General features: G+C 45.0%; 2 protein-coding genes across 7 annotated transcripts in view; one reads left to right on the top strand and one right to left on the bottom strand.

Moving 5' to 3' along the window:
* The window catches only part of CCDC83 (coiled-coil domain containing 83), a 33,170-nt gene extending 31,308 nt beyond the window's left edge, over nt 1-1,862 (bottom strand). The window contains exons 1-2 of one of the 3 annotated variants that reach the window (XM_061458029.1): nt 1,843-1,862; nt 46-168 (exon numbers count right to left, since the gene is read on the bottom strand). The gene's annotated coding sequence lies outside the window, so the exon portion shown is untranslated. Of the gene's footprint in view, nt 1-45; nt 1,509-1,842 lie in introns of those variants that run through there. The other 2 variants (XM_061458030.1, XM_061458032.1) reach the window with 2 other exon arrangements.
* A 3,407-nt stretch (nt 1,863-5,269) lies between these two features.
* SYTL2 (synaptotagmin like 2) overlaps nt 5,270-23,889 on the top strand; it is a 54,881-nt gene continuing 36,261 nt past the window's right edge. Inside the window, exons 1-2 of one of the 4 annotated variants that reach the window (XM_061458014.1) lie at nt 5,270-5,571; nt 18,400-18,828. In XM_061458014.1, coding sequence (XP_061313998.1) covers nt 18,728-18,828 — 101 coding nt within the window. In that variant the 5' untranslated portion in view covers nt 5,270-5,571; nt 18,400-18,727. The remainder of the gene's footprint in view (nt 5,572-18,399; nt 18,829-23,889) is intronic. The other 3 variants (XM_061458012.1, XM_061458013.1, XM_061458015.1) reach the window with 3 other exon arrangements.

Here is a 23,889-nt window from a genome sequence, read left to right as displayed (position 1 = left end):
TGTGAGGCAGCTCTGCAAGGGAAGTGAAAGAAAGGGTAAACATACCTTGGAGTCTATATCTGCATGCAGCTCCTCACACCTTGGAATATCTTTCTTGTGATGTTTTATCCAGAAGAATTTTACTCCCACTCTGCTGGAAACCTGCTTGTGCAGATTTTACCTGTTCTCCTGCTGAAGAGAAGTTCACACTCAGGGATAATTGCCTAGAGCTATTAATCACTGTCTTTGTACCCCCTGCATATTTATGTCACCAATACCGCTAATTCCATTTGCAGAAATCTGGAAACTTCTGACTCCCACCAGCAATACCTTGAACTTCTGAAACATCCCAGGTCAAAGTTTTAATAGTTGCTACACGTTAGTAAAATGTTTTTACTGTGAAACTTCAATACCATCACCAAGTGACTTAGTAAACCTGACATTTACCAATCCAAGAACAAATCCTTTCCTACCTGAGCATCCACTTGAGCCTGAAGCCATGTTAAGTCCTTAATATTTATACACAACCTTTGCAGATACCAATTCAATATGATATTTTTCATGGAACTTTTAAACATCCTAAACACACAACTGTTGTAAGATTGAGATGTTAAAAGGAGGCCAAGTAAATTAAGAAAAATAACTCAGAATTTTGGTACAGGCTGTTTGCTAAAGGAATTTTGGTACTTGGCTTCCACAAATCCCCTTAAAATTCCCAGCCCAAATGCACAAGTGCAGGATGCATTCTTTAAGTATAACAATAAATCTGTCATTCTTCAGCACAGAATTAACTGGACTGGTATTGATTCACTTGAGCATTTACTTTACTGATTTTCCTCAGAAATGTAAGATCAGTACAGCAATCTCTGAAGAATTATTGTTGTTATTAATAACGATTTTTTCTGTCCCTTACAGTAAATGGATAATCAAATCTCCCCCCTAAAGCTGGGCACTAACTGAATCAGTCTGAGCAGCAGTACTTTGAAAAGGTTTTGGGTTTTTCTTGGCACTCCAGCCCCAGATGAGCTCCAGTGATGTATTTATTAAATTCTTCCTGTACAGGGAGCAACAAGAAAGCCTCCAAGCTGTACAAGGCAACAAAACCATACTCTAATAACAGATTTGCTGGATTTTGCAAGACACCAAAAATACATATGAGAGAAGGGAATGTTTTTTTGGGGGGACTGAGCATTGTCTGCAGATTTAAACCATTGGCAGAGCACAAGATCTATTTCTTCTCCCAAATAGGTTATGACAGATCCCCATTATCACTACCAGCACCTTCACAACTGATAACTGCACTGCCAGGACATCCTTAGAAGCAGCAAGGAGATCCCACATACACTCACATTACTCCCTTGTATCTCAAGCAGCTGCCACTCAAGTAGCCTCCACTCCCTCAGTGCCCATCAGTAATTACCTCAGCACCCTGCAGCCACACCATAACCCCTTCCTGGTCTTCAGAGGAGGCTAATGATTCCCTCTGCCCTCAATCCCTTCCTACGCAATCCTTCCTGCATGTCCCTTGCATTCCCCACTGCCCCTTCATCGCCAGTGACCAAAAACTTCACAGTGGCCAGAGCCTCCCTGTCCGCAGCCACCAGACCCCGCTGCCGCTGTCACCTTATACCCAAGCCGCCGTCCTGTGCTATCCCCTGACACTCTGAGCACCCACGTCCAAATAATTCCCTACACAGTCAAGCTCTGGAGTGTCTCCCCTCACCCTACCACCACTCACATCCAAGTCTCCTTCATGGCCCTCAGCACCCCAAGGCCTAAATTGTCACCACCGCACGTTACGCTGTCCCTACTCCCGGTCCCTCCGAGGCTACACCGCCCCTCGTCCCCGGGTCCCACCCGTACCCCGACAGCACCCACACGCTGTCCCGCTCCCCTCGAGGCTCCGCCGCTACCGGTGCCCGGCCCGCACTCAGCCAGGCCCCGCCGCGCTCCGCCCGCAGCGGCGCCAACAGCCGCCGGTCGCCAAGGCAACCGGGAGCCTCGCCCCGCCCATAGGCGCGTTCCGCGGTGCAGCAGCGCCCTCTGGCGGGCCGCGCGGGATCTGCCGCCGGGGAAAGGCCCGCGTAAAGAGCGCGGCTCAGCGAGGAGAGCGCGGGCAGCCCAGGGGACAGAGCTGTGGTGCGGGTCCTGGGGCTCCTTTTTCCCCACCGTTAGCTCGTTTCCTGAGTATCCCATAGCAGCTCTTGTGTAATCTGAAAATCCTCTTCCCTTGCACCCCACCATGTGTTCCACCCCACAGCCAGCGATCCCCCCAAGCCTGTAAGCTGATGAAGGTCCTTTGGGACAGTCCTGGGAATGGTGGCGCCTTCAAAGAGGGTATTTGGGCTCCCTGACATGCCCTTGTGCATCTGTGCTCATTTGTGTGTGTGAGGATGAACCTTTACTGGGCTGAGAGATCCTGTGATGGGCTTGGGAGCAGACAGGCAGGGTGATGCTGAGACTTCTCCGCATACAGTTGTTCCTCAGCCTTCCTTTGTGTGTATGGAAAAGAGCCTTTTATCACTTAACCTAACAGTGCAGAGGGGTCTACAGGGGAAGAAAAGAGCTTGAGGCCCAGGAGACAAACAGTGGATCTAAAGCAAGAGGTGATGTGGTCAAAGACACCAGCCAGGAAAATATCAGTACAGTAATGGAATCGTAGAATCACAGAATGATTTGGGTTGGAAGGGACCTTAAAGCTCATCCAGTTCCAACACCCTGCCACGGGCAGGGACACCTTCCACTAGAGCAGCTTGCTCCAAGCCCCTGTGTCCAACCTGGCCTTGAACACTGCCAGGGATGGGGCAGCCACAGCTTCTCTGGGCACCCTGTGCCAGCGCCTCAGCACCCTCACAGGGAAGAGCTTCTGCCTAAGAGCTCATATAAATTGCCCCTCTGTCAGTTTAAAGACATCCCCCTTGTCCTATCCCTACAGGCCCTCTACTGCTTACTTGTAAGCCCCCCTTATGTATTTGAAGGCTGTTCTAAAGTCTCCCCTTAAGGAGCCTTCTCTTCTCCAGGCTGAATCAGTGGCATCCGAGTTAGATTCTCCAGATTTAATACACTAGTGCAGAGCAACCATGGGGACAGGCTGTGAACTGGTTGCAGACTCTTTGTATGAAGTGACAAACCAGTATGAGTCCTCACCATTCACATCTTTCAGGCATTTTCAGTCTCTGCTGCAAACACTCAAGTGATGAACTGGCGGTCAGTCTGACCTGGGACAGCCCTCGTGTATGTAATCCCACAGATTTCATCTGAATCCATCTCAAGAACAAATCACTAAAATGAATATTATAGGAGAGAACACATTCTAACAGACACAGCACACACCCTGTACACAGTTCTACAGCTGACACTTGTGTCAGTGCTTGAGGCTTTTGCCATCTGGAGCTTCCTAGCAGCAAGAACCTGCTTTTCTCTATGCTTGGGTCCGAAGTTCTTATTTAAAGGGTTTGGACAAAACAGAACATCAGTTCCATTTCCATCCGGCAGGGGCCAAGCATACCAGCTAATACAGTGTGTCTGGTGTAAAAAGGCTGTTTTACCGCTGTCTTCTTTCTTCTTTGGGACTGCTGGGGGTGGGCGGGTGGGGAAGAAAAGAGATATTTAACACAACAGGAAAATATGTTCCATGCCATGGACCAAGAATGGCAAAAAGGACCCCACTTCTAATTAATGTACGAAATGGTGTTTCTTGTTCTGCACTGAACAGGAGTTTGGTGTGGGTTTGAACACATACAGCTTAGCATGCTGCATTAGGATGAATAAACAGGATCTGTGGATGAGAGACGCTTGAATGAAGATTATTGCAGGGAGAAACCAAGTTTTAAGCTTTCACAAGGTCTCCGTTTCACTTTGATCCTTGTAAACTGAGTGGAAGCCTTATTAAAGGCTGGTTGAGCCAGAATTTTACCGCAAAAAGCATGATCCAGTCGCTGATTTGTCATCAGGAAGGGCCACATATGAACTACATGAAATTGAAAAGACACATAATTTACCACACCTTTATACCAACACCATGTTTACTAATTTTTCTCTAAAAAGCAATAATTTGCTTCACCATGTCCAAGTTTGAGTAGGAGGGGAAACAAAAGAATTTATGGTTAGCAGGAAGCCCGTACTGATGATTTAGGAGACCTCATAGCAGCCTTCCAGTATCTGAAGGGGGCCTATAGGGATGCTGGAGAGGGACTCTTCATTAGAGACTGTAGTGACAGGACAAGGGGTAACGGGTTAAAACTTAAACAGGGGAAGTTTGGGTTGGATATAAGAAGGAAATTCTTTCCTGTTAGGGTGGTGAGGCACTGGAATGGGTTGCCCAGGGAGGTTGTGAATGCTCCATCCCTGGCGGTGTTCAAGTCTAGTTTGGACAGAGCCTTGGGTGACGTTGTTTAGTGTGAGGTGTCCCTGCCCAATGCAGGGGGGTTGGAACTGGATGATCTTAAGGTCCTTTCCAACCCTAACTATTCTATGATTCTATGATTCTATGATATAAGGAAGAAGTTCTTTATTGTGAGGGTGGTGAGGCACTGGAATGGGTTGCCCAAGTTGGGGCAGTGTTCAAGACCAGGTTGGACAGAGTCTTGGGTGACGTGGTTTAGTGCGAGGTGACCCTGCCCGTGGCAGGGTGTTTGGAACTAGATGATTGTAAGGTCCTTTCCATCCCTAACTATTCTATGACTCTATGATCTAGGATTCAGGGATTGAAAGAGGAAACGGCCTCAAGCTGCACCAGGGCAGGTTTAGATGGAGCTGAGGAACAATTCCTCACCAAAGGGTGCTCAGGCATTGGAACAGGCTGCCCAGGGCAGTGCTGGAGTCACCATGCCTGGAAGTGTGTAAATGAGGCCCTCAGTACCACGGGTTAGTGGTGGCCTTGGCAGTGCTTGGGTAATGGTTGGACTTTATGACCTTAGAGGTCTTGTCCAACCTGGTTGATTCTATGATGCTATAAACACACCACCAGGCCGGCTTTCCTCATCACAGGAGGTCGGTGCCATCACTGTGCTCCCAGAGGGACTCCTCTGGCTTCAGTCTGGTGCCTTGGCTGCTGAAGGTCCTGCTGAAACATCCATTGCAATGGCGGCATGTGTATTTTGTGCCACTAATCAAACAGAAAAGCGCTTACAGCGGCGTTCCAGATGACTGAAACCTCCGTTATCAATACCCGTATCTCTACTGCAAACAGGGGCGTGCGTTCACAACCTCTTTGAAATGGTTGCCTGTCACCAGGTAAAGTGAAGGACTGGCTGTTTTACCTCAGGGCAGAGGGGCAAGTCAAGCCGATATGGACTTCACGAGGGACTTCACACCGCGGTGTGAGCCGGCTTCTGCGAGCTTCTGCCCAGAAAGTGCCCGCTAAACCCGCCCCGGGGGCTCCCGCTGCACCGAGGACAGCCTCCAACCAGCCCGGTCCCTCAGGTACGGGGGGCACGGACACGCCTGCGGCCCGGGCTGGGAGGTGCAGGGCCCGCCCCGCTCTGAGGGAGGCGGCGCCGCCATTGGCCCGGCCGTGGCGGGCCGGGGCTGCCTCTGCCACCGCCTCCCTTCCCCTCAGACGGGTGAGGACGCGGCTGTGGCCTGGACGAGGTAACCGGTGGCTGGAGGGACGGGCTGCGGGGCTGCGGCTGCCCTGAGGGGGCTCGGAAGCTGGGGAGGGTGCCTTCCTAATTCAAAGACGTATAAACCCCCAACCGTGCCCCCAGTGCTGGGGCAGCCTGGGGAGGAGCCTCTTGGCAGCTGAGGAGCCCTGGTTAAGGCTTTCTGCAGCCGGCTCCAGTGGGGTTGCTGTGGTGGGCTTGTGGGACCGGTTCCCTGAGGACGGGGCAGAGCTCACCCTGTTTAATGCCGTGGGAGGAAGCGCCGCTTGCCAGCGACGTTGCTCAGAAGCGATCCGAGAGCCGGTGTGGAGAAGGGCAGCCTTGCCCTGCAAAGGGAGCCGAGCGCTGCGCTGTTGGAGGGAGCCCGGTAGTGAGAGCCGAGGAGAGATAAAGCCTGCCCACACCCAGCTTCTGGTGTTTTAAAGGGACTCTCCTCGTTTAAAGAGGGTGCTTAGATCTCAGTTGAGAGATGCTAATCACCTTTCATTTCAAAACACTAAATTAATTGCATCTTCCACGCTGTCTCTGGAATGACTTGTAGAATCGGACCTGGCCCTGAAGTCCAACACGCTCAGTTGTGTCTTTCCTGTTTGAGCAGAAGGATCTGTTCTTATCGTTGCCATTGCAGGCTAAAGGTGACTCAATCTGGGGACAGAGGAGTGTTCTCGAACTTTGTCGAAAGTGTGAGATGAGGGGACTTAAACCATGCTTGAGAGGGTGCTCTGAAAAGAAACTTCATTTTGTTTGATAAAGGAAGCAAAGCGTTGCAGCAGAATATGTGTGTTTTCATATATCGGAGAATTGGAGATTTCTGTGATGGAGTATTTAAAAAACTGATGAATTAAACCACTTTACCAAGTTAATATGCAGCAACAGTATAGCTTTCCAGCCTTAGTTATCATCGGTCATTATTACTATATTTTCCCAAACAATCATATCTGCAAGTGGTAGTAAACCTAGGAGTATACAGTGCCATGGAGCTGATGCACTGTGTTTAGCACTGGTGACTACAGTTCTTGATGGTTTCGGTTGCCAAAGTCAAAGCAAAGCACTTGAGAGCTCTTTGTCAGGAGAAGCTGGAAATCAAAGTGTGCATTTTGTGATTTCCCTGAATTACCATCCCTCTTTGCTTATTGTTAGTGCTTTGTGTGCCTTGCTGCTCCCCTGGGAGAAAAGGGGGTGATCTCATCTGCCTCATACACAGTTTGTATTATTTTGGGGGGTAAGAATTACCCTAGTTTTGCTAGACATCCCTCTCATTTATTTTGCAAGGTGATTCTGGTTTCATCAGACACATCTTCTCTTTGTCCTTTTGGTTTCACCTGACACCTTTGCTCTCATTTTGCACTGTTTGGGCAAGTTCACTGCAAGCCTTTGTCCACTTGCAGCTATGTGTTATTCATATATTTATGCATAGCTATGTAGTAAAATACTACTAATGTTACAGTGGCACAAAATGCTTATATGCTGTTACGAAGTACCATATTTTAGAGTGCTTATGTCTAGGTTTAAGGCAAGAAAATAATAAGCATCTTGCTCAGTCTGATTCTGCCTTATGGGTGCAGCCAGTCCCCTGCTTTGGCTGTGAGGCATGTTCTGGAGTCTTCTGAAGCTGTCATTGGACCTGTCTCATGTTAAAGAGATTCCCTTCCAGCATCTCTTGCAGCCCAGAATAATGTATTACAAGTTTCACTGTCAGACTTTTAGAATTCAGTGAAATAGGTCTTCAGGTCTTGTTTACTAATGCTGATAAGGGCAGAGTAAACAACACTCCATCACCCCCAGAAATGAGTGACAAAAAGGTCAATCTATCTTTTCTCTAAAGCACTGGGTAGAGACCATGGACAGATACATTCCCTGGAGCAAACTCCTGTTATTCTGCAGGAGACACTTGCCAGATTCCCAGGTGGACATACTGCTCTGAGTTAATCCTTGGAAAGAACCTTTGACGCTTGCACAGAAGGTGAGATTTTTAACTGCTGAACCAGGAAGCAAAACAGTGGAATGAAGTCAAACAAATTACTTGTTTTCTACCGTGTATTTTTCCTTGTGCTCATGAGGGAAAGGAATAGGAGAGAATGAAAAAAAACCAAACAACCTCATGAGAAAGCATTATTTACAAGGAAACATGGAAGAAATTCATAGTCTCTCAGTAGAAAAAAAGGCTTCAGTTTTATTTTTCTTTAATTAAAATGTTGGTTCTGTCCTCTGGAAGTCAGTCTTTAGTCAATAGTGACTTGTTTTGAACCAGACTCTTCACCAAGGATGGCTGTCTGACAGATAACTACTAAAAGCTGTTGCTAACTTTCTGGTGCTTAATCCCTGTTGTATTTGAAGTCAGCTGTTTTAGGTGTCTCATAAGGTAGTTTAAGGAGGCTCCTTAGTTTGTTCTTCCAGACCACTTATGCTTTTTGATATGTCAAGCCAGTACTGTTACATTTGCTATATTAGTAGTCTCCAGTCCTTTAGCTTATTTGGGCATAAAGTGAGTGAGTGACAGCTGATTTTAGCAGACTTATTTGTACTTCCTTCTTCTGGTAGGGAGTCATTCCAACTCACCTGGGTACAGTAACACCCTGTGCTAGTTTCTTACTGGTTGGTATGAGGTTTCCTTGCTATATGTAACTTTATTCTATTTATTGCATTGACAGCAACAGGAAGAGAGAGAATATGTATGTGAGGGTTTGATTTGTGATATAGTAGTCTGACTGGAAGTGTACCTTTCTAGTTCTGCTTGCAAGGCTGTGACATCACTTTAATAGTCATTCTGTGAGACGGGGGGTGTAATCCGTGGTAGTGCTGCCCCAGGAAGGGTTAAAAGTGAGCCAGGTGAAACCTTTAGGGATGTGAGTTTGGATCCTCTTAGATTTAGTGATTTTGGGGGCTCTGGGTTTGGCTGCTTCCTGCAGAGCTAACACCTTGCATAACTGTTCCCTTGGAGGATGAACCACTCCTGCAAGGTTAAATACCTGTTCAGGAACAGGTATTATACTCCAGACCCAGCCTCAGAACTCTGCTATGTCTAAGAAAATGTCAAACACAACTTCTGTTCCTTCTGTCCTATTCCTGTGCCATTCAGCAGCATTTACAGGGCAATTCCCACTCATGCACATGATTTGACACTGCACCTCATGCAGTGCAACTACAGGCTGCTACAGAAACTGTTCCCTGCTTCTCACTTATGTATAGCAACTGGGCGTAGCTCTCCCCATGACTTTTTAGGTTCCTTACATCATACTGCATTGTGCTTTTTGCACCTGGCCATCAATATTCAGTGAAACTGGTACCAGTCAGGGGAAAGACGGGGCTTTGAGTGATACAGCCCAGCCCAGCAGTGCAAATAATCTCCTGAGTGAAGTTTTCATGGCTGATAGACTTCCTGTTATTCTTGCCATTTAATATCACTGTTAAGGAGTACTGACATTGCTGCTTGCTGGTTTCAGCTTAGCCAGACTCAACCTGCTAGCAGATGGAATGTTCATATAATGGAGCTATCCATTAAAATGTCTTTATGCATGGGAAGAGGGTTGATTTTCCTCTTAATAAGGAGCTATGGTAAGCTTTTTAAATGCAGCTATTAAAAAAGCCAACAATAACCCTGAAATAAAAAATTCATTGCAAAGATTGAATTAATTTTGGTTACTGAGATGAGACCTAGTTGTGACTATTCTATCTGCAGACTAGGCAGCTTTTATTAACCACCCTCTTTAGCTTATTTACTGTTTCTGTGACTGCAAGACTCCTAAAGAATGTTTTATTTCCCTCTGGCACCTGGTTTCTGCTGGTGTTTGGATTCTATATAAGGCTCTGTTTTCAGGTAGGTGTGTGCCTCAGGACCAGATTATTTGACCCAAGATTCCTTAGTAGCCTTCAGATTACATCAGTTATTAGGTGGGTAATTTTAACCTTAAACACTTGCAGGAGTGAGTGTCTAAGGTCAGTGGTTAGTCAGTCATCTCCTGAGAAAGGACAGCCAAAGGGCTTGTTTTGTTCACTGTCTCATTGTGCAGGGTAGTAATCAGTGAAACAGAGCTGTATTTACAAGTTGTTAGATGAAAAGTAGGGGGGCTGCAGTGACAAATGAGAGATTTAGGTAAGGGATGATGTTGTTTCCCACAGCTACTTGTTTATACAGTTTGTTGTGTCTGAGAATGATGGAGTGCCTTCTGCAATGCTCTGTGTGATCTCAGTTCTGTGTTGGGCTACAGGCAAAGCTGCTCTGGAGCTGGGATTAATGGCTGTCATCACGGGAGGCAAAGATGACTTCAAATGTCACCCTCTTGATTTGGCATTTCTGTGCTCAACCTGTACCACTGTATTGTGTACCCTCCTGCAGAGGAAATGTGCTGCCGCCAGTGACTGAGGAGTTGGCTGTGGCAGTGCTTTGGTGATGCGTAAAAGGGGCAACCTATTAACCCTTGGGTTCCTAGTCTTACAAACATAGAAAATCAGTGTGGTTGCGGCTGTCCTTGCTCAACTAGCTCATCAACTCCACTCAAAGGAGGAGTGAGAGCAGTGACTCTGAAATTAAGTCACAGGAGTGCAACAGATACTGACTAATGAATTCCCCTAACAGTGAGATAAAGTCATGTGGACAGGCTTTGAAATAAACTTTTTTTGGTGTTTATTCAGAAACTGTAGACTTGAAAGTCTTTCTGTTGGTGTCCAAGATTGAAACTGCTCTACAAACTCTCTTACTGTCAGCTCAGCAGAGTGAGCATTAGTCTAAGTAAATATTTGAATTCAAACCTCATGTTTTCTATTTGTAACATAGAATCATAGAATAGTTTGGGTTGGATAGGACCTTAAGATTATCCAGTTCCACCTCCCCCACCATAGGCAGGGACACCTCACTCCAGACCATGTTGCCCAAGACTATCAAACCTGGCCTTGAACACTGCCACGGATGGAGCAACCTGCGCCAGTGCCTCACCACCCTTACAGTAAAGAACTTTCTCCTTACATCCAACCTGAACTTCCCCTGTTTCAGTTTAAACCCATCACCCCTTGTCCTATTGCTACAGTCCCTGTTGAAGAGTCCCTCTCCAATATCACTGTAGGCCCTCTTCAGATACTGGAAGGCTGCCCTAAGGTCTTCACACAGCTTCTCTTTTCCAGGCTGAACAGCCCCAGCTTTCTCAGCCTATCTTCATGCGGGAGGTGCTCCAGCCTATGATCATCCTCGTGGCCTCCTCTAGGCTTGCTCCAACAGCTCCACGTCCTTCTTATGTTGAGGACACAAGAACAGCATACAGTGCTCTAATGAATTTCTTTGCACCAGTGCTGGTAGCCCCTTAATAAAATCTTGCTAGAAAGTCTGCATTAAGCAAAGAATACCAACTACACAGGGACTGCGTAAACTGCAGCTCAGTTCTTTGCTTTCAGATAGCAAAGATTATCTAAGCAAGATGCAGGAAGTGTGTCACTTCCCAGTAGCCACTGGTAGGAAATACTTGTTCATTACTCACACTGTTTTGCCCATTTCCATTCCAGAGTGGTATAATTGCCACAACAGAGTCCTGCTAAGAAGTACTCAAGTACCTGCTAAATAGCAGGAAAGCAAGGAAGCAGGGTAAAGGTAGGATAATTCCCCTGAAGTCTCCAATATTTACACTTGGAATAATATTCGGATCATTGTAACTTTAATTTGCTTTAGGCTAAGATTTGCTAAACCCAAGAACAACACTTTCAACAACAGGGATTTTTCCCAGTTCCTCAGCACTACTCTTTAACCATCAATATGAAGGGAAGAAGCGTGTCAGATCATCATACGTATGGTCAGGAGATTACTTCCCACCAAAGTAATCAGTGTGCTTCCAGTCTCTCTGAAATATTTTAGTACTTTAGTTGAATTTCATGTCTGGTTTGAGCACAAATCTGGATCCTGAGCGTTCTAATGCCAATGCTGGCATGAAGAATGAGAAAGTGTGAATGGGAGCTTGTGTCTTGTAAGCCTCCCCACCCCTCTGCTTTGAGAGCGAGCCTACTCCCAGTGTGAAAGGAGATGAGAATAGTTGTTACAGAATACACATAGTGTTCTGCCTTCAGCCATCCAGAGGACTGAGCCACCTTCATTATTACATTTTAAGTCTCTTACCCTGAGAAAATAGTCTTTGTGTTGTAATTCTTGGTACTCTAACTCTTGATGTTGAATTAGCAACTTAGAAGAATGAAGTTCTTGTGAAGGATCTGTTATGAATTCAAACCAAGTGCCTGTTGGGATCAAACCACAACAAAGTGCCAGTGGTATGAAGTGCAAAGAAAATACAACTGGATTTGAAGAACTTCAGAATTTAAAATGAGAGATGCTGATGTGAGTGCTAATAAATTGCTGGAATCTCTAATTCTGAGGCTACTTTAAATGTTACTTCTTTTCGAGTAGTTTTATACTTATGGTAATGTGAAATAAATGGCATCTATAGTTAGTCTGACAAAGATTGTTCACAGGGAAAAGAAAAATGTAGGTGTGTTTCTCTGAGGCTTCTCTTTAATTTACAAACCTCTTATTCCAGAGACCACATCCTCTTGAAACCACTGGCCTAATGGTTATATACCATAATAGGTACATGGTTATATACTATAATAGGTGCAGAGATTGACATTCCTGGGTATTGCTGCCAGTATCCAAGCCTTATGAAAGAGCTGGCAAGCTGCCCTATGTGATTAGAGGTATTAGGCCACAACCAAAACAAATGATTCCTTTCTCTTCCAATTTTCAGTTGTTAACTTTTATCCTCTTTCTGTTCTTAACATTTCACTGTCTTGGTCAGGGTCAGTTCTGTGTAAAACACAACTATTTTTTGCCTCTATAGTCTTCAAAGTAGTGAAAGTCTTGAATTCTTACCAGAAAAGGATAGAAGTAAATCCCAGGCAGAGTCCTGTGAACCAACAGAGAAGTTGCTCATGGAGAAAAGTGAAATTGTTCTCAAGTGCTTTTATTGCTGTAGTTGCATTTCTTTCTCTTCCAGCTGCCTGAAGACCATTACATAAAGCTGCCAGTGACAATATGCTGGAATTACAATTATTCTGCAGGTTGAAACCGTAAGGGATCATTTTGGTGCTGTTAAGGAAGGGTAAGAAGTGAGCAAGGCTTGTTGAGTATCAACATGTAGCTTTATTATTGGACTAAAATGAAGCATTGCTGTGTTTGTAAGAGCAACTTCAGTGCTGCCTTACTATAGATATTCTCAAATGTCCCTCTTCCTCCAGCACTCCCTAGTTCACAATGAGCTAGATAAGATTTTTTTCTACCTCCCCCTGACTAAACATACATATTGGCAAACACTATTTTCTAAGTTAATCCCAGTCTGCTGGAAAGACAATATGCTGTGCACACTTCCCTGTTATCATTTGGAAAATGCTGTGATAACACCTCTTGAAACAGCAGCTGGATTGGCTACAGCTACAGGTATAGAATCATAGAATCACGGAATGGTTTGGGGTGGAAAGGGCCTTAAGATCATCCAGTATGAACCCCCTGCCTGTGGCAGGGACACCTCACACTAGACCATGCTTCCCAAGGCTCTGTCCACCCTGGCCTTGAACACTGCCAGGGATGGAGCACTTACCAAATCTTTGGGCAGCCTGTTCCAGTGCCTCACCACCCTTACAGTAAAGAACTTTTTCCTTACGTCCAACCTGAATTTCCCCTGTTTAAGTTTAAACCCATCACCCCTTGTCCTATCGCTATAGACCCTGATGAATCCTGGATGATCTCTTCTTTTCTGCCCCTTCAAGAATTGAAATGATAGCAGCCTTTCTTGTATTTGTTTCAAGTTCAAGTCCTTACCGTTGATTAAAACTCTCCTGGATGGTGACTTAAGTCCTTCTTTAAGTCTTTTTTCTCCACTATTCAAACTGAAATCCATCATCCACTGATCTTCTGTACAAATATGTTCATTTCCATCTTAAACTACTTGTGCTTATGCCAATGCTGGCATTTAGCTCAATTAGCTGTTCTCTCTTCATGGGATTTGCCTCATGTACTTACAAATTATATTCCCCAAGCCTTGAATGGTGTTGAGTTACCCATGACTGTTGAGCTTAAATGTCAGTGGAGAATCAGATTTGTTCAGGAGAGTGTAATGATGTGTTTGTTGTTGCAAAGCTGTAGGACTCATAAAGTACTGTTACTGGCTAATGTGACCACCCAGGGTCATAGAGGCCAATTCCCCAAAGCTTTCACTGCTCTTTGTGTTCTCTTTGGCTTCCTTGCTTCAAAGAAAAGGTTTATTATTTCCTGAGCATGCGTGCAGGCCACACTTAGTTACTTCTGAGAACAGCTTTCTCTGCAGATGCAAGTTGTTACATTACACAATTCCATTTATCTGTCTTCCTCAGCTTCTTGTTGCCTTATCTCTGGACTTCCAGTTAGTTTTCTCTGCTAGTGCCTAGTATGTTGTAGCAGTGGAGAAATTAAGTTAGGAAAATGTGTAGCTCTCAAATGCATAAACCCAAACCCTCTCATTTTTCAGAGTCAATAGGCTACTAGTAATTGAATGCTTTATGGGGTGAAGATCATCATAGAATGGTTTGTGTTGGAAAGGACCTTAAAGCTCATCCAGTTCCAACCCCCTGCCACAGGCAGGGACACCTTCCACTAGAGCAGGTTGCTCCAAGCACCCCATCCAACCTGGCCTTGAACACTGCCGCGTTTGGGGCAGCCACAGCTTCTCTGGGCACCCTGTGCCAGCGCCTCAGCACCCTCACAGGGAAGAACTTCCGCCTACTAGCTCATCTCCATCTTGCCCCTGGCAGGTAAAAGCCATTCCCCCTTTTCTTGTCCCTACATGCACTTGTCAAAAGCCTTCTTGTAGGCCCCCTTTAGTGGGAGTCGCTGCTCAGCCAGGCTTGTGGGGTAACTCTTCAACTTTCGTTGAAGTTGGCACAAACAAGGGTGTGAAACCAGCCAGAAGTGTAGGGTTGGCTGTCACCTTCTTCCTCTTATTAGAAGGCATTGGCTGCGAGACAGATTCTCTCCAGCAGACCTCTAGCAACTTAAGTCTACTGTGCAAGAAGCACTTGAAATGTGATTTTGCAATGTAAATAGAGGCTATTATGAGGTTTCTGCATGCAAAAGGAAGTCTGGTTGATTTGGCTGGAGCAGCTGACTCTGGGGTTCTGCTGTTTGTTTTCTGATCCTGTTGATGAGCTTAATGTCAGCCATGACAAACTACTCCAGCTTCTTCCTTGCCTCTGTTATTACATCCCACAGGTATACACCGAGTGAGAACTTTAAAATCTAAACTAGGATTGTGGTACATCTTAATTTGATACCTCATGATGCTTGGGATGCAGTATCTGAATTCATATTCCCCTGTCGTATTTGGGAGAAAGCAGCAGGGGAGGCAAAAAAACTGCTCTCTGTAGGGTAAACCAGTTTGTGGACAAGGTTGTCTTGCTGTTATGACTTGTGTTTAAGAACAGTATGAAGCCTTACTTAAAGGAGTTGATGTGTACAATTGCCTGAGAGGCTTTGAGGAATTATAGAAGTTACCGGATGAGTGCCAAATAAAGCATTTGGAAGTTGTGAGCAGTTTAAGAGTGTATGTGGGGAAACTATATTTTGGGTTTTCTTTCTGTTCCTTTTATTGTCAAAACAGAGATGCTTTCATGTATGAGTTACATACAAATTTCATGTTCCTGTTTATTACAGGGATTAGAAGTGTCTTATGAAAGGGAAGATTTTTGTGTGGTTTCAGTTGAATTCAAGGTTTAAGGAAAAACTCGTGCCAAATATCCCAAGACTCACTGATGTCAGTCTACAGCATGACAGCCTTTCTCCAGAATTCAGTCCACGTGGTATTTCTATCCATTTCCATGATTTAATCGGTCTGTTGTGGAGCTTTCTTTCTCCTTTCAGTCTCATTTGATTCTGAAAACTTGCGTGGCAAAGGAAAACTCCAAACTTGCAATGGCACCAAACCAGCTGCTGAGACCTCTTGGTTCTTTTTGATTTTTATAGGGGCTTTTAGGAGGAAAAAAGTGTCCAAAAAGAGCTCAACAGAATTGAGCTTCAGGGGTGGTAGTGGGTAATTTGAAAAGGGGGAAGGCATTGGTTGTAGACCTTAAGTCAGCAGTTTTTAGCTGTTGGAATATACTTGGAATCAATGCTAACAACCATTTGCAGCAAGTCAGCTTTGCACTCACTTGTATCTGTGCATCTCCTGAGGTTGAGAGTTCATAAAACACAGAAAGAGGTTTTCTTGTTCATGCAGAGCCTAAAATCTGCTCTGGTTTTAATTAGGGACTTATATAGTTTCTTTGGTTATATAGTTTCTTTGGTTACTCAAAGAAGTGGTAAATGCCCCATCCCTCGCAGTGTTCAAGGCCAGGTTGGACATGGCCTTGGGTGACATGGTCTAGTGTGAGGCATCCCTCCCCGTGGCAGGGGGATTGGAATTAGATGATCTCAAAGTCATTTCCAACCCAAGAATTATAGAATTCTGTGATTCTATAATTCTATGGCAAGTTGTTTGAGATACTGTTATATGAACCTCATGGCACAAAATCACAATGACAATCATGGAGAAGATAAATATGGCTGCTAGACATAACCACATGCAGAAGGGGGTTGAGGAACATAATTAACCTGGCTGCAGCTGCCTTCCTCATCTGCAAGAAATGCTGTTATCTTGAGAGATGAAGTTTCCCTTAGAGAAGTGCCAGTATCTTGTTTTGATCTCCTGGTTGAAGCCTGTGGCCAGGGGAGCAAGAGCAATGACTCGCTGCGTGATGTTCATGCTCCTTCGATCAATACAGTGTCAGCATCCTGTCTGCCAGATGGCAGATATCAGACTGTAGACGCCTCAGGCGGACACACGCAAACCTAAAGGGTGGTTGTGATGAGAGCTGCCTAATAGGGATCTGCCCAGCAGCAGCATCTACTTCTGTCTCTCACCAGGGTTGTCACTAGGGATGCTTCTAACAGTAAATTCAAGCTCTTTTATTTCTTTGGCTCCGTTACATCTGTGGGGCTGTAACCTGGAGCTATTACTCTAGGTACAGCTGAGTCCCTGCCTTGCCCTCCCCCCTGCTCCAGTCCTTTGTGGTTTTTTGGGAAGAAGTTTGTCTTTGACAGTTGGGATTGCCCTGTAAGTGAATAGTCCTCTGGAGCCATGGCCTATAAAAGAGGCAAAACACTGTCTTAAATTACTGCTTGTAAATGCAGTTTGGTTTCAATATAGCAGTGAGGTTCATGTTACTGCATTGAATTCCACGTACTCAAAATGGTTGTGTAGAAATTATTACATATATATTCAATATGTTCTATAGGGCAGGGACTGGGCCTGCATGGGATCACATTCTTCACATAATTATACACTATTAGTGGTAAAATGTGAGTAAAAGTTACATTTATATCTTGTAAATGAAGTTGTATTGCAGCTTGTGACAACCTTGACTTTCTTTCCCAAAGGAGGGGCTGGTCCAGAGGAAAGGGAAAGAACTCAAGTGATTCCCTTCCTCTTGAGCTCAGGGTAACTTGTCAGAACATCATAGCAGTGCTGGCTCCATGCAGCAGGTTCTAGGAAATTTAGGTGGTTTACTGTAAGAATCTTGTCTTTGCAAGCCTGGTACCTGACCTTTCAGTGAGGAGTGTTGTGTGTGTCTGGGGGAAAAAGGATTTTGGCCAAGTCTACTATAGAATTCCCATTTGAAGGGATTCTGAGGAAATAATCTCTTAAACCTGTTGCTTTTGGTTCTGAGTAGCATGTGAGAAGCTTTGTTACAAATGGAAGACAAAATCCTGCAGGAACATTGCACCAGATGGAGAACATGCTGCTTAAGTCTTGAACTAGAGCATACAAACTCCCCTAACACATTCCCAGCCTCTTCCCATCTCGCTGCTGCAACATGTTACATTTGGCAGGGTTCCCATATCTTCCTCTGGGTTTTACCTCCAGGGCTTGTGACGGCTCCCATCTTTCTGATCTCCTGGAAAGGGAAAAGAGTCTGAACACTTGGAGTGGGAAGGCAGGTGTGGAGGGCAGGGCATGCATGAGTGGAGTAGGATCCCAAAGTTCAATGGCTTGTCCTAATGGGGTGGTTCTTTTCTTCTGATTGCTTGGTGACTTGCCAAAAATGGTGTCCTAGAAATGTGCTAATAAATAAACCAGCATGGCAAGTGTATGAGTGTTAGCCCAAGTGGCTGCTTTTTCCCCTTTAAGTTTTCTGTTCCTGGTGTTCAGGCAATCTTTCTTTAAATAAGCAAAATCCAACTTCAAGCCCTTGTGAAGAGGGTTCATGGAGTGATCCAGATGCTGGCAGGAGGTGGATGATGCAGTTGCATGTGATGCTGCTTCACCCAGTCCACTGCTTCATTGTGAATCAGGGCTAAAAGCAGCAGTGGCTTTTATTCCACACTATCTGGCTCTTGCCTGTCCATGTATGATAGCCACAGACACAGATTTCTTATGTTCTCTTCAATGTGATGTCAATACTTGTGACCACATGTTGGTTTTGTTTTTACTTTAAATGAATGGGAGAAGTGTTCTTGATTTGTTTTGTCATGTTTCCCCTTCCCTATCCTCCAAATTGTTCTGCTGCCTTAAAGAACAACTTAAAAATGACTTATCCTAAAATGTTATCATTTGAATAACACTTGATTCTGTGTTTTAGGGTGTGAGTTGTATTGGAAGGGAATATATTCTCATGGCCACCTTGTTCAAGAGGCCTGTAAAACAGGTTTGACTTGAAGTGACCATTTGAACTTCACAAAGTAGTTTAATCACACTGCAAAACTTGTTTCTTTTAATTAAAAATGCATACATCATCTACTTCCCTGATATTCCAGCTTGTTCTTTCTTGTCTCTTTTAGGGGATGCTTTGTTTGTTCTTAAACCCTGGATATGCTGGGTCAGTGAACTGTTACTCCAGGAAGCAGAGCTGAGTGGACAAGCTGAGAAGACATCATTCTAATGGCAAGTGGGAATGCAACACTTATCCCAAAGCCTCTCATCTAGGGAAGTATGTATATCCAAGACAGCAACACTTGAGGCTCTTTAAACCACTGTCTGTGACCTGATCCAGCTTTCTCAGTACCTGCTGAAGAAGACTTTTCTTCTGTACCTCTAAAGCAGTCTACAAGATTATCCTCTCCATCAGGATTTAATTTCTTCCTGGACACTCTACCCTGCACGTACAAGATGATTGACCTAAGCTTCCTAACAGAGGAGGAACAAGAGGCAATAATGAAGGTGTTGCAACGGGATGCAGAGCTTAAAAGAGCTGAAGAAGAGAGAGTCAGGTAAGGGATCCAAAACCCTTGATTGTCCTGGGAAGGCTTACACAGCTCGCACACCAAGTTACTTGGCGTATGGGACTAGATAAAACCAGTTGCTGCTGATAGCCCCATATTGCACTGTTTATGTGGTTTGGAGGTTTTTACTCTGGACTAGATTTAGCACAGACTCTGGCTGAAATGCCTCTAACACACAAATGATTCATTGCTGGCCAAAAAGCCAAGTGTTGATTTGGACTCCTGCAATTCCCTCAGGCCAAGCACAGCTAGTGCACATCTGGCTTGATATGAACCTGGTTTGGGTTCCTCAGAACAGCATTCAGTTTGCATGTACCAAAACCTCTGCGAACTGAATTAATGGGTAGTAAGTGGGGAGACTTGTGTCAAAAAAAGCATCCTAAACAAGGTCAGTATGGATGCAGTCAGCAGTAGGTCTGAATGATGAAGTTATACCTCACATACATGGAGCGTTGCACCTGCAGTCCAGAGGAGGTACCAGCACTGTGCTCATTACCAAGAGATGTCCTTGCAATCGTGGTTGAAGCAGAAAATTGCTCTCAGTTTTCTTTGTGGTGTCACAGATGGAGCAATGTGGGGTTATTCTAGAGTGTTTCTGTGCTGGGAGGTTTTCCTAGAGCTACTATTAGGATAATTGCCATGAATAGAAATGCATGCATGGAAAGCAGCATTGCCCAGATGGCTTTGAGAAAGCCATCTTACACAGCTATAAATAGCAGTCAAGTAGTGGTTTCAGCTAATAGAGATAGGTACCTGCTCAGGAATGAGCACTGTAATAGTCAGCTTCTTTTTTTGTGAAGGAAAGTATCCATTACAGGGTCCACAAAATGACAAGTGGCCAGATGATGAAAAATGGAGCCTTAGATGCTGAAAGGTCCAAGTGCTGTAACACAAACTGATGTTGGAAGTCTCTGCTTGGGCAGAATTTTCAGAGAATCACAGAATGGTATGGGTTGGAAAGGACTTTAAGATCATTTAGTTCCAACCCCCTGCCATGAGCAGGGACACCTTGCACTAGACCATATCGCCTAAGGCTCTGTCCCACCTGGCGTTGAACACTGCCAGGGATGGAGCATTTACTACTTCTTTGGGCAACCCATTCCAGTGCCTCACCACCCTTACAGTAAATAAATTCTTCCTTATATCTAACCTGAACTTCCCCTGTTAAGCTTAAAACCCATCACCCCTTGTCCTATTGCTACAATCCCTAGTGAAGAGTCCCTCTCCAGTATCCTTATAGGCCCCATTCAGATACTGGAAGCTGCTCTGAGGTTTCCACACTTCCACACAGCTTCTCTTCTTCAGGTTGAAAAGCCTCAATTTCCTCAGCCTGTCTTCATACAGGAGGTGCTCCAGCCCCTCATCGTCCTCGTGGCCTCCTTTGGACTTGCTCCAACAGCTCCATGTCCTTACGTTGAGGACATAAGAACTGTACACTGTGCTCCAAGTGGGGTCTCATGAGTTCAGAGTAGAGGGGCAGGATCAAATTTTCTCTCACTGATTCAATAATCTCCAGGATTCTTCCTTCTGAAGATTTGTATTTCCTATTTGAATGTTTTGAAATTATTTCAACCATGGTCATCTGTGATGCTTCGCTTCTACTGAGAAATATATCTTCTGTGTAGACATTCCCTACCCTGGAAGTGAAGCAGCAGCCTGCCACTTGCCGCAAGTGCAGCCTTCATTTGCTGAGTAGCTTCTACAGCCTTGAGGTGGTTTGGTCAGTGTGCATTCACTATGTTGTTATTACTCTTGCTTCTTTCAGAGTAAGAGCACTAAATGCCAAAGTAGTAGCTTCTCCTGGTTAACAGTGCTTCTCCTCTCAAGGTTATTTGCTTCTCTGAAGACTGAAGGTAAAATCTTTACAGGCAATACTCCCCAGTTCTTTTTCCCTGCTATCTTAATGCAACCTGAGGAAATGTTTTCACCACATAGTTTTGTCTTCTGCTTCAAAAAGCAGAAAAATGACTTTGCTGTAACAGAACGGGTGTTTTCTTTAGGTAGAAAAACACTGACTTTAGTCTTGTAATGATAAATCAGTGCCGGGTCTGAGAGTGCTCAGGGGAAGTAATTGTAGATGAGTTTGAAAACAGTATGTGGGGAAAGGAACCCTTCCTGGAACAGATTAAATCAAAAAGCCACTCTCAGTAGTGGTCTGAAAGGGCTGCTGACAAGTATTTTTGTCTGTAACTTCTCTTTGGTCTCCTGTAATTGTAGTTCAAGAGGGTGTGGTGGAAAATGGAAGGGACTGCAGGTTGTCGCAGCCTGTAATCACCATGTTTCTCTCGACAATGAAATGTCTCTTCTGGCTTCTTAACATTATAACTTCTGAGGAGTTGGAAGTTTACGTATGAATCTGATATTTCCACGTAGATGTGGCACATGGAGCTTGCTTTTTATGTGTTAAAACACTGCATGAATTGTATCTCCAGCCAAGGAGATGCAGTGTTTTAGTTTGAATTCTACAGCCTTGCACACCTGGAAGATTCCAAGATCTGGATTTGAATGTCATCACACAAACATCATACCCTGACAAAGTGCTGTTTGTATGTGTATATAATGGAAGCCTTTTAAGGAGATCGTTTTCCCTCTAGAAGGAATTCTGAGGTTTGGAGGGTGTTCACAGCAACCTGTGCCATGTTCCTGGAGTGTGGACAAACCAGTAACATGACAAAAGCCTCTTTGAGCAACTTCCTAGTGGAATTTTACACCACCTGATGGAGTTCCCTCTCTGAAAACGGCTCCTAATATTGCTTACCTGTAGTAAGACTGTGCTGGTTAGACTAGCGCACGCAGCCTCCTTGGGCACTCTGCTGTAATCCCTGGCTTGTTCAGCACTAGACTAGAAGCTGGTTTTCAGCATATTCAGCTGTGAGGGCTCTGAGGCGCTGGCACAGGGTGCCCAGAGAAGCTGTGGCTGCCACATCCCTGGCAGAGTTCAAGGCCAGGTTGGATGGGGCTTGGATCAGCCTGCTCTAGTGGAAGGTGTCCCTGCCTATGGCAGGGGTTGGAACTGGATGAGCTTTAAGGTCCCTTCCAACCCAAACCATTCTATGATATTGTTGACTTTGTTGTTGTCCTCATTCCTGTCCGGGAACCTCTGCTATACCCTGCTTCAGCTGGGATTTGGGTGTTGAACACAAGTGGGCTAAGCACACAATGGAATTCCCTGGCAGTGTTTTCATCATAGCCCCTAACTCTTTATACAGTTGTATAGTTCAGAACTAACACAGTCTGAGGCTCCTTCTAGAAAGACCAACAGAAATATATCTATCTTGTGAAGTTCTGGAGTGTGATTGGGTGACTCTCCTGTGGTGGAGGGGGTGGCCCCTGGCACCAGGGTGTCTGAGGCACAAAGCTGTTGCGGTCGCCTTTGTGACAGGGTTCTCTGGGCCCTTCCCAGCAGAACCTGGCAGTGCTGCTGTGGGCCATGCTGAGGATTGTTTGCTCCTTGTGTAAACTGAGGAGGCCAATGATAGGGGAAAATGTGGAGTTGTTTATGTGGTGGGTGGTGACTGCTGTGTGCCAAACCCCTTAATACATACATTGGTGTGGCACTTCAAAGATGTTGCTTAGGGTGGGATATATCTAAGGTATTGGGGTAGCTGAACTGTGGCACTGGGGGAGCCAGACTTACAGGTGCAGTGTATTCTAAATGTCATTTTAACCTGCCAAAGGGGAGATTGAGATGAGCTCTTAGGCAGAAGTTCTTCCCTGTGAGGGTGCTGAGGCACTGGAACAGTTTGCCCAGAGAAGCTGTGGCTTCCCCATCCTTGGCAGCGTTCAAGGCCAGGTTGGACACAGGGGCTTGGAGCAACCTGCTCTAGTGGCAGGTGTCCCTGCCCGTGGCAGGGGTTGGAATTGGATGAACTTTAAGGTCCCCTCCAACCCAAACCATTCTGTGATTCAATGATCTGTAGATTAATAAACTGCACAACCTTATTTTGTTGTTTCTTCCATGAGTTGCTGTCTTCCTTTGTAACTTGTGTTCATACAAGGATCTTTGTGTAACCTATGGAAAAAATGACATTGTCTTTCCAGTGCACTGTTGGGACTTGTGTGTAAGAGCAGTGCTATATGACCATCCTAAAGGGGCACCTTCTGAGGTGGTCGTACCAGGGACTTCAGGCATACTTAGTAGGTATAAAGGTCAGAGTGTCTACATGAGGATGTATGCTTGGAGATTGCCTTCAGCCAGACCTGAGACAAGCTGTGTAAACTTTTCTCATGCCTGTGCTTGACTCAATTCTTTCTAGCTGGGCAGATGTGCTGAAGGAGACAATGCTACATCATCACATCTTGAACATCCTTTAGTACTACCCCAGAGGGGGATAAGCTGATGCTTGTCTGCTGCCTGTGCTTTCATTCCTTCCTTTGCTTGGCTTTGTGTGGTGGTTGCATGAAATGAAGCAGCTCAGAGGCATTTCCCATTGCCAAAGACAGACAGGATCCAGCACATCAGTTCAGCAACAGCCTTTTTCAAATATATGAAACTTGGTCTGTGTTTATTTCCATTTTTAGCTTTAGCAGCTTAAAAACAGTTGAGGATAATGGGTATCTGAGAGATCTGGCAGTAATAAAAGTATCAAGTGGCATTTAGTCACTGATTTCTCAGATATGTAAGTACCTAAACACACCCAGAGGAGAATGTTCCTCTTTGGGCTGTAAGGAGCACCTGGTCAGGTGGAAAAGGCTAAGCTCATGTTTTTAGGATTCATTCCTCCTTATGAATATTGTTTAACACCAAATCTGACTTTCCAGGAAATAATTTTATCCTCTAGCAAAATGTGCATGCTGTTGTTTCTCCTTTTTAAGAAAGACGACTGATATAAGACTGACTGTGGGTTTGGTGGGGAGGTTTGTTGTTGCTCTCCAGAGATGTATTAAAAAACCCCTATAACAAACCAAACCCACTCCGTTTTGAGCAAAGTCCTTTTGTGCCCAAGTCTCTATTTGTAACTGGACAAACATAAACCTAAGGGGATATATATCCTCCAGAGAGCTTTTCTGCATCCTATGTGGTTTTTGTCAGGTTCGTCAGACCAGTGT

Source organism: Pezoporus flaviventris, unplaced genomic scaffold (assembly GCF_033815535.1).
Source record: "Pezoporus flaviventris isolate CSIRO_AGI_PZ_B2104156 unplaced genomic scaffold, CSIRO_AGI_Pfla_v1 ptg000025l, whole genome shotgun sequence".
NCBI classification, from domain to species: Eukaryota; Metazoa; Chordata; class Aves; order Psittaciformes; family Psittacidae; genus Pezoporus; species Pezoporus flaviventris.
Note: the sequence above shows the minus strand (reverse complement) of the source record. Positions and strands in the feature narration are given on the sequence as shown.